The 11,087-nt window shown below is 30.3% G+C and overlaps 1 protein-coding gene across 4 annotated transcripts; it reads left to right on the top strand.

Moving 5' to 3' along the window:
• The first annotated feature begins 5 nt into the window (after positions 1–5).
• Positions 6–10,075, top strand: LOC139499931 (dnaJ homolog subfamily C member 28-like). Of its 4 annotated transcripts, none has more exons than XM_071288584.1 (6): positions 6–63; positions 4,151–4,877; positions 5,308–5,421; positions 6,735–6,901; positions 8,584–8,784; positions 9,645–10,075. In XM_071288584.1, the coding sequence occupies exons 2-6, from the start codon at positions 4,260–4,262 to the stop codon at positions 10,033–10,035; spliced, it is 1,491 nt and encodes a 496-aa protein (XP_071144685.1). In that variant the 5' UTR covers positions 6–63; positions 4,151–4,259; the 3' UTR covers positions 10,036–10,075. The 4 variants fall into 4 exon arrangements, with proteins under 4 accessions (XP_071144685.1, XP_071144686.1, XP_071144684.1 ...); XM_071288585.1 differs by having other exon boundaries at positions 14–139; XM_071288583.1 differs by having other exon boundaries at positions 18–144.
• The last annotated feature ends 1,012 nt before the right edge of the window (positions 10,076–11,087 follow it).

The raw sequence follows: 11,087 nt of genomic DNA, 5'->3' as shown, positions 1-11,087 counted from the left end.
TTTACGTCCTACAATACCAGTATGTATAGGTCATGATTGGGGTCATGTTGTTTTTATGTAATGGTAAAGTTTACGGCTATGCTGAGGAGCATCGAGCATACACATTTCAAGAAAAACAAAGAAGATTAGGCTGATTAATGTGACGTAGTTGATATATGATATATTGCTGATGTATATTTATTTATGTCTAAATAATTTATGATTTTATTAAGCAAAAACTAAAAAAGCAGGATTAGAAAACAGCTGTTATATGCACAAGGATAAACAAAAATCGAATTATAGTTAACCCGTACCAATGTAAACTCGTACCAACGTTAACTCGTACCACTAAAATATAACTCGTTCCAATGTAAACTCGTACCACTGCTAACTCGTACCAACTTATTTAAATGCATTTGATTGGTGTTTAATTATGAATGTAAGCGGGTCTCACTAATTAGCGACAACAAGCGTCAACAAGCGACAACAAGCGTCAACAAGCGACAAGAAGCGACAACAAAATTTATTTTAGCGACAACAAGCGACAAGAAAACTATTTAGCGACAAGAAAACATTTTTTTTTTATTAGATATAAAGAAATTTGTATGTAATGTTTTTTTTTTAAATATACGAGCAGATATGTCTAATTAAAATGTTTTATTATATAGATAAGATAAGATAACTTTATTAGCACTAACACATTGACAATAAATGGTTATGGCAACAAATTAAAGACTAACTACAATAACATATATACAATGAAGGAGTGACAGTGGATAATTATGAGAGAAATATATAAAAAATAAATGAGAAGCATATACATGATTACAAAAATCAAGTACCTTTTAATCCATGCAACAAGCATTCATTCAAATAGTTGACAACAATTTTTAATATTGTTTGGGAATTACTATTTAGAATTGATATAAGCAAGTTATATGATAAGGAAGAAAATTTGTTGTTCAATAGAACATTATTTAATTTTTTAATAAGGTTATCTCTCACATATTTATAGGAGGAACATTTTAAAAGAAAGTGAAGTTCATCTTCAATGTCTCCATTGTTACAGATAGACGAAGAAATGAAACATTTGTGAGAAAGAAAGAGATTGTGAAGTTTATATTAGTATATTGGTAGATGAAGAAATTTAACATTTGTGAAAAAGAAAGAGATTGAGCTTCTTTTTTTTAATTTTTAAATATGAAGAATATGTATAAGATAATGTATGAATCTGTTTTCATCAAAGTCAAAGTATGAATAAACGAATGGAGATACATATGGAGCGGGCATAATGGAATATAATATTTTGATTCATTTGCTTAATACTATGCTCTAAGTGTACTCTTGTTATGTCAATTCGATGCTTTATTTGTAAAACTCTCAGCCACGCTTTGCCATCTTTATTATTTAAGCGTGTTTTCAGAGCCCACGACGAGGACGTGGTTCTACCTTGGGGTCCATATACAGATCACGTACTTTTGCGGAAAAAACCCCCCAAAAAAAAGGTCAACTTTCCTTTGAAGGATTTATTGAAACAAAAACATGAAATATTATTTCCTTTCTAACAGTATAATTCATTGTTCTTGATAGGAACAACATTAGATGTGGCTTCACCTTAAGGTAATAACAGTACACACAATGTGGAACATCAAATGAGATTAACGAGTGGCGTGTCCCCTGTTTTATTGCTACAATAACATCCAATTAACACCTTCAACTTTGTACACACGTCAGACTATACAATTACACGCGCCAGACTATACAATCATTGTAAATAGTGAACACCTGTTGAAAACTCAAGATTGTCATTAATTTCCTTTCATCTTCAATCAATATGCATAAACATGATAAATATCGTTTAATGAGGCAATAAACAAATAAAAAGATGAAAACATTCACATTTCAATTTTCTTTTCCTCCTGTTTGGTTTCAGTTCTTTGTATTTCACAATTTGTGTCAATATTTTCAGGACAATGATGCACAAGTAATTCATTTTGCGAGCTTAATACATATTGCACGAAAAGAGTTTTAAAATACAAATTATAAGATAAATAATATGTTCTAAAACACAAGGAAAAGTAATCTCATAATACAATAATTAAACGTAATACTGGCTGTTATTCATAATAGATGATAAAATATTATGTAAATAATGTTTCATTTTTTTCTATCAATTTTAACTTTCTTGTCGCTAAAATTATTTTCTTTTGCATATTCTTTTAATATTTATTGCAATAATTAATTTTAATTAAAAAAAATGTTTTCTTGTCGCTAAATAACAGCTAAATAGTTTCTTGTCGCTGTTTGTCGCTTAAATAATTCTTGTTGTCGCTTCTTGTCGCTTGTTGACGCTTGTTGTCGCTAAAATTCTTGTTGTCGCTAATTAGTGAGACCGATGTATACTGTTATTTTTCTCAAAACCTCTTAAGTCTGTAAAATGTTTATAATTTGAAAGTAAAATGACTAGTCTGTAGCTAATGTTCCATGTGTATTAGATATAGACAATACCTTGGCAGATTTGATTTGTTGTCTCCCTTGAATCATTCTTTTTTAAACTTATACTGATAACCATTGGATTTAATTTTTAATCATTCCAAATCAGTTACATTGAATAGATTTGTCTACTTTTCTTTTGTTTCTCGAAGGAATTTTATTCACTGAAAGAATTAATTTAGTGTGTTTTAAAGGTTGTAAATTGTTTATGACCAACATGTTAAAAGTATGAATTTTTTTATATATAATATTTTGCACGAGATCTCATGTAGATACTCCATGATGGTACGAGCCAGACGGTTGATGACAGCCAAGTGTTCTTTACGTAGGCGTCAAGCTCTTTTGTTCTGGCAGATTTTGCTTTGGTGGCAATGTCCTCAAAGGTAGTAGGGATGTGTTCTGCCGGTAGAAATGATAGGGCCATGAGATTCTTGACAAACTTGTACACAGTGTCCTTCTGGTAGTAGGCTGTCTGAAATAAAATGAGATGTTATGAATAATGATATATCAATAAATAATATATATTGAGAACTAAGAAAACTATCAATATAGTATAGATATTGTTTATTGAAGACGTTGATAATATATATGTCAACATTATTGTAACAATTATAAAATCATTGTAAAAAATTACTTTGCTCTTCATGGCCCCTTTAGTTGGAATAAGAATATCTTTATATGTATTTGCAATCATGTTCTTGTTTCTCATTATCAATTTTACTGAATCTACGTATTCAATATTTTTCATATTTATTACATCAAATGAATATCGTATATTAATTAGCAGGGTAATAAGGTAATTAAGACCATTTATATTAGTATCTTAATAAAAAAAAAACGTATTTTTGTCCAAGTTTTCATTAAAATCCAGTATAAAATTACAGTAATTCAACTTTTTTTAATTAATTTTAGAAAGAAAAAACACCACAAAACATTTTTTTTAATGGTACGACTTCCCAGTGGTACGACTTTAAGTTGGTACGAGTTAACTTTTTTGGTACGAGTTAACATGGTACGAGTTTCCGTTGGTACGAGTTAACTTGCTTCCACAAAATCCTTGCTATAGAAATTTGTGTGTTTAGGTATCTTAAACTGGCCACATGCAACATTTTACAAACATTTTATTGTGAATCGTTTTTCAGAAAAAAATTGCCATTAGCCTTGCAAGATGTCATAATTATTGGTACTACAGTCAATACAGTAAGACCTGATCAAAGCTAAAAAAAAAAAAAAAACCATTTGAAGATGTCATAATTATTTGGACTAATAATTTGTCTCATGAAATTATACCCGGCTAGCTCAACAGTTTACTTAAGACAGTGGATGCATGTACCCACATGAGTGGATGCGTATCCAATTTGGCTTTCGGAGGCTATTCATACACGCAACTGATTTTATAAGAAACTGTCACATGATCGGGAATGAAACGTGAAAGATACACAAAAAATATTGGTTATAGAATGCAAATAATAAATAATATTTTGTATTAAATGCATTCAATAGTTATAGAAAAAAAGAATTAAACGTAAATGCACATTAAAAGAATAAAATTATACTGAATTTGAATAAAATATGTTAAAAGAAAAACAGACACTTAACCATGTTAACCATATTTGTTCTAGGTTATTTCTGGGTAAATAAAATAAACAATATGATAATTATCATGATTATTTTACAGAAACAGAGAAGTAAACACTAAAGATGATTTGAGAACAACAGTCATCATCACAGGTCTTGTTGTTTTGAGGAGAACAGTCATGATATTCACTGATACAGTCACCTAGGAAATGTTACAAAACAGGATACACATATTACATCAACATGTTCATTTATTACCACAGAAAAATACATTATCCCGCTCAAACATCAGCACATATCAACGATCTTGTCGCTGTAGTAAAAGACGGACTTCAGTCAATGTGATGTCTACATTTACATTTTGTTGTAACAGGCTTATTTCAACTGCTCTGGTAGCAAGGTCTTTAAGTTGTTGTGATAAATTTACCTTAAACAAAATGATAAATGTATCTAGGGTTAATAGCAGAGGATCACATGTCATTTTATCCTACTTCTCCATGTCAGGTTCAGGACAGAAAGAAGCAAATTTGAGAGGAAAAAACAAATTGCATCAGAATTTTTCTTCAGTTTTATGCTTGAAAAGAAAGGTATTTGTCTGTGGACAACACTTCATTTCCACCAGTAGTATTAATTGTCAGATTGGTTATAAGCTAAAAAACAATGTCAAAGACTGTTATTCATTATTTAACCTGTCACCTGACTGTACGGAGGAGGAGTTACGAGAGGCCTATCTACGACTGGCTAAACAGTATCATCCAGACAGTGGGACATCAACAGCATGTCCTCGCAAGTTCTCACAGATTCAGGATGCTTATAAAGCCATAAGGGTATGATCAGTGGTTTCATCAATTGAGATTGAGATCCTATAAAAAAATATCCAGAATTCAATGTGTGTGAAATGCATGATGATATATTAAACAAGATCAATGGGCAGTAATGGAATCTGTTTCTCTAATGCATTTTTAGAGCATAGGTTATATGTTTGCAAACTTTTTTCAATTGTAAACCTAAAAAATATTTGTGTCTTTGGTTACATTACTATATGGCATAAAGAAATCATAAGAAAGGAAGAAAATTAAATGTTAAAATTGATTTTTTTTTAATTGAGAAATAATAATAGACTACATTTGTAGCTATAAAATGTAAAAGCACCATCCAATATTTGACACAGTAAATTTCATATATTTTAAGTGTGGCATAGTGGCAACACATTTTCTGATCATTGTAAGTTAATAAATAACTATTTTTTTTCTGCAGGCAAATATGAGAGCTGATCTACAGATGCCAGTTGACATGGTTGAAGAGCAGGAAGAGGGTATATTTGACTTTCCACACACACTACCTCAGCATAGACAATACCTTGGTAATGAGGTATGTACACACACACACACTGAGATTGATACATTCAATTTCCATGGAGATTACAATGTATTCGACTTGGCTCCTCAGTCATGACAATTTTGCATAATTTACATGTAAAAAAAATATGATTAGGTCTGAGTTTAAAACCTCTATTAGTATTAAATGGTAGGTAATTATTTTTTGGTAACTGTATGCTTTTATACATTGTATAAGCATAAACACATCTCATTTGCAAGATTTCATGGTCCCGTTCTCAGTGATGGTTCAGTGACATTTTGATTTTTCTTATGCCCCACCTACACATGTACCTACGATAATAGAGGGGCATGATGTTTTCTGGTCTATGCATCTGTTCGTCTGTTCATTAGTCCGTCAGTCTGTCTGTCCATCCATCCTCTGTCCCGCTCAAGGTTAAAAATTTTGGTCAAGGTAGTTTTTGATGAAATTAAAGTCCAATGAACTTGAAACTTAGTTCACATTTTCACTATGATATGATCTTTCTAATTTTAATGCTAAATTAGAGTTTTGACCCCAATTTCATGGTCCACTGAACATAGAAAATGATAGTGCGAGTGGGGCATCTGTGTACTATGGACACATTCTTGTTTGCATATTTGTAGTTTAGGTGTAGCTAGTTTAGTGTACATGGAACCACTTATTATATGTCAATGATATGTTTATACCTGAGCCGGAATATTTTTGCCAATGCATTTCATAAATGCAATAAGATTTTGTTGCAATACAGTTTTGTTGGGGAAAATCTTTTTTTTTTTTTAAACATTACGAGTTAACATAATTTATGACAAAAAAGAGCCGGAATATTTTGTTCTAAATATTCCCAGGCCCCAAAAAAATCAAATGGTATGTGCCTGATTTAGAGTAGCCAGAGTTGCTCAATTTAGAAAAATAACTTTTTGTCATGTCTGATGTGTCATATTCCCCACTGGATCGATTTTCTAGTGCGCGAGCTAAGCAGCGGGCTAAAATGACACTCCCACTGTTTTTTTATTAAATAAAAAATCACCAGGCCACTTTTAAATGATGTTACAAAACATATACACCACGCCTTACTCATTAACATATTTAAACAAACTGCAGATTTGTTGTTTAAATATGTTAACTCGTAAATAGCGTGGTATATATACTTATTTATGGATGTATAGTAAAACCAATATTAAAACCATATCGAAATATAAGTATTGACATTTTAATTTGTATATTTATTGCAGGGTATAGGATTTAGTAACCCTAGCCAAAGACAGATCCAATATAAAAAACATAAAGTACAAGTATTGACATTATAATTCATATATTTATTCCAGGGTATAGGATTTGGTAACCCTACCCAGAGACAGACCCAATATGACAAATATAAAGTACAAAGAGCTTCAGAAGTTGTGACAGAGTTCAGAATGAGTAAAAATGTCTTGCAAACAGAAACATCAGCATTAGCAGTTAATAAGAAGCAAGCCAAGAAAAGTAAAATAAGGTCAGCAGTAAAAGTAACTAGCAATATTATACATAACCAGTATGATAATGGCCTATTCAAAGCTTAGGGTTAAACCTGTTTAGTTTTATAGTAAAAATCCCCTCTATGGGTTCTGTTTATTGAAAAATATCTGAATTTTATAGATTAAGGCTATATTATAGAATAATTAATGCTTTTTTTTGAAAACATAATAACTTTAAGCAATCTGTGAAAAATGTACTGTGCTTAAATTTTTTATTTTATTTTCTGTTTTTAAATCCTTTGTTTTTAAACTTTATAGTCATACATTATAGAATACCTTGTTTTCAAAATTCCAATAGGGAACATATCTTTTATAATTGTATAAATAAACCAATTGTTCAAGACGTTTCGGCCATTGGCCTTCTTCAGTTGTTTATTATTCCTCTAAACTACATGGCTGCCATTCTTTTTTAAATCATTAAAAAGATGTTATAGATAAATGGCATTATAGAATAAATATCCTAATAGAGTTACCCTAGAGATTTGTTCATAAAGCTTAAATACAATCAACTTTATTCATATCTAATTCTATACTTTTTTTGAATTTTGACATTTTTAATTTTTTATTGTTTATAAATGATTTACATATATGTTCAAGTTATTTATAGTCTTAGAATCAAAATGATGTCAGAGGAAACCTTTTTGTGCAAAATATTTACAAAAATTATTTACTTCATTTACACTTCAGATTCCGAATGATTCTAAATATTACAGTTATTCTAATACAGAGAGTGTGTCCTTTCCCAACACATACATTTACATTAGCATCCCAAGTTGTACTAAAATAAACAAGAATTTAAGCAAACAGTAGTTAGTTTAAGTCTGTTGAGCATATTTCTAGAATCAACTCAACATTCAGAGTGTTCAGTTTTGGATCAACATCAATGGAGAAAATTTTATGTGTGAAAAGTTTATGTGTGAAAATTTATTTGCAAGAATATTTGAATATTAAGTAAGTTTTTCTTACAATGTAGCTACTGGTTGTGGACTAAACTTTAGCTTCCCAAGTTGAACAAAACAAACATATTATATTTGGATACAGTTAAAGTCATATGAAACCTCAAATTAAAAAAAAATGATGCATATGATTTTTATAACTAAATGGATAGTTTTCATTATAAAACTTATGTACATTTACTTTTTTCTGAAGAAAATTCTTTAATTTGTCCACATTTGGAAGAAGTTTACTTTATTTTAATTGCTTGCTTCCAGAAAGCAATTCGCCGGCATATTTTCGGTATATGCAGTGACCTTAGCATGACTCTTCTTGTAAAAATCTGGTGATCGCAATAATATGCATGGATCTGACATTAAAATAAACTATAATAATATCTGATTGTATATGTTATACAATTATTGTGCTCAATATCCATGATTTTTTGTTGATTGATTACTATAAGGTGACAATTGGTAAACTTCGGCTTCTAAACACGGCAATTAATGAGCTACCATATTTGTTTAATCATAACAGACAGAGAGAAAAAATTGACGATTAAACAATATCTTTGCGTAAAAAATGATAAAATTGTGCACAGAAGACTTAAGTTTATGATATATACATGCATAGGTTCAAGAATTGGATAAACATTATTTTTCACCAGTCACTCATTTCATTTAAATTTAAATTAAAGTTTATTTTCAACTGCTTATATTTTTTTAAGTAACACTATAGAGAGAATAGTACAAGACTTGATACAAGAGTCGATGAGTAAAGGAGAGTTTGACAATCTGCCAGGTAAAGGGAAGCCACTGGACTATACTGAGAGAAATCCCTTGGTCGACACCACAACTCATAATATAAATAAGATACTGATCAACAATGGATATGCACCACAATGGATAACATTAGAAAAAGAAATAAGGTAAAACAAAGTGATAAAAAATTGTCTCTATGATATGAAATAATATGCAACCAACTGTCAATGCTTTAAACTCTTTACTGAAGAAAGTAAACTGTTTACGTCTCTGAATGTCTTTGCTTTTAAATTAAAAATGGCTGTTTCATCGACTTGGTTAATTTGAGAACAAAGAACGCTACTGAAAGCTAGTATTGTGAACAACAGGGCGACTTGAAATGGGTGTTGACGGTCAGGCAAAGTGAAGTGGCAGACAAAAAAGCAATTTTATAGCTCTAGCGCGAGCCGTGTACTGTATCTTTGTTCTATCATAGGAGACATTTAGATAAATGCAATAAAAAGCCACTATATATATATATTTAAACTATTAAACTTAACCAAAAAGGCATTTAAAGAGTTTATCAGTTATTTGGTTAATATTGTTGGATTGTGAAAGACCATTACTTTATGATCAATAAAACAAAAAGGCCTTGAAAATGCATAAATAAGATAATATAAGATAAAGTTCTTTCCAAGTTTTATAAAGGGAAAGTTAGGCTGGTTGTCATATGGATAGACTGGGGCATGGAAAATGTAAGGAGGTGAAAAGAGAGTAGTCATTTACCTTATAAATCCTGTATATAAGTATTCAACCTAGAGCTCTCCAGCTTTTGTAAAATGTTTGTATGTACACTGAAAATGTGCACCACAATTGTCTGCACAACTGTTAATTTGTTGGTAGATTTTCAAATTGTGTAATTTAGGCAAATTTTAGCAGCATTATATTTTGTATTATCTTCTTCTCATATAGTTCTCATCCCAGAAATTTATAGGTATAAACTAATGTTTGATGATGAGAAAAAATTATATCTATTTATCATTTATAGGGAGGACATTACAAGTATAAGACGGAGATTGGCGATTGAAAAAAAGAATATGAATAGTCTTACATCATCTTCTTCACTAGACAAGAAGTGGAGGCATCACGTAAAAGTGTTTGAAAATTCAATTTTAGAACTAAATGAAAAAATAATGAAGTTCAATATGATAGTGCCTGTTAACCTTTTACAAAAACAGAAAATACCTTACAATGTTAAAAGAGAAATTCAGAGGGTTTCCGAAAGGTATGAGGAATACGTTCCACCCAACAGTCATGTGATGTCTCCAGATATATCATCAGAAATGGACAGTTATATTGCAGAGAGGGATAGTGAGAGTATAGAATGGAAAGGAACATGGACATTTATTAAAGAGACATTCAAATCTTTAAAATCATAAATAAAATCTTCACTGTATACTATATAAATATTTAAAATAATTTGTTGCTCACTTATGTAGTTTTAAAAGTGTTAAAGCTAAAGTATTAATAACACCATTTTATTTTGAATTTTGATATCATCTAGGACTGAGGGCAATGAGTTTTCCCCATCACTTGGCATCCATAGCTGTCTTGAGTGGTTTGTTTCCATCTTCTGTCCCTGTTACCGGTACTTTAAAAAAAATTATTCTTTTCATGAACTACATAATCCATTTATATCAAACTTCACTTGATTGATCATAAGAGACCAGATTATAATTTTCATGCGATATTCAGCAACCAACATCCTTATAATAGAACTTATTGGTAAATGCAAGTAAATTTCTTATATCTTAAAATCCATTATTGATAGAGAAAACCTGACCAAGTGAACATTTTCAGAATATCAAAACCAACATATAACTCACATTCCATTTGTTTCCCAAATGATCAGATAACTCCTTATAAAATTTTCACCTGATTTTGATGATTGGTTTTACAAATTTTAGTAGATTTGCCTCATAACTAAAAACATAGATACATTTTTGTAAAAGCTGAAAAAGCAAAATTTATTTATTTACTTGTGTCATATTTATGTGATATGCAACGTTAACATGTGTCAAGGTTTGTTATTATTCGTGTGTATACTTTTGAGACCTGATTATGGTCAAGACAAGGTACAAGTACGAGAGAAAAGGTCAATCTAGATATAATATACAAAGATAACTAAATTGTTCATTATCTTCCAAAAATTCTTATGTTCAAATTACATAGGTTAACATAAAAATAAGGAGGTGTGATTGAATTACAAATGGTCAACTATCCTAATCCGCAAAAGTACAGAGATGTGAAATATTTAAGGTCACAGTATGACATTCATTAATGATCATGAATACACCTATACCTTCAAGTAAGCTATAAAAGGCTCTTGGATGACAATACACGGAGAAAATCAAAAGAGAAAACCGAGAATCAATTATTCTACAACATTGATCCTTGTTGAAGATGAACGAAAGATAGAAAAGGGACAGTC

This window comes from Mytilus edulis, chromosome 13 (assembly GCF_963676685.1).
Source record: "Mytilus edulis chromosome 13, xbMytEdul2.2, whole genome shotgun sequence".
NCBI lineage: Eukaryota > Metazoa > Mollusca > Bivalvia > Mytilida > Mytilidae > Mytilus > Mytilus edulis.
The sequence above is the reverse complement of the archived record's forward strand: the minus strand, read 5'-3'. Positions and strand labels throughout refer to the sequence as shown.

Bases quoted from the DNA above. Each gene is read 5' to 3' on its own strand.
- LOC139499931 (XM_071288584.1), top strand. From the start codon at position 4,260: ATGTTACAAAACAGGATACACATATTACATCAACATGTTCATTTATTA. The intron at 5,422-6,734 runs GTATGTACACAC...TATTTATTCCAG, and splicing joins GACAATACCTTGGTAATGAG to GGTATAGGATTTGGTAACCC. The intron at 6,902-8,583 runs GTCAGCAGTAAA...TATTTTTTTAAG, and splicing joins GCCAAGAAAAGTAAAATAAG to TAACACTATAGAGAGAATAG.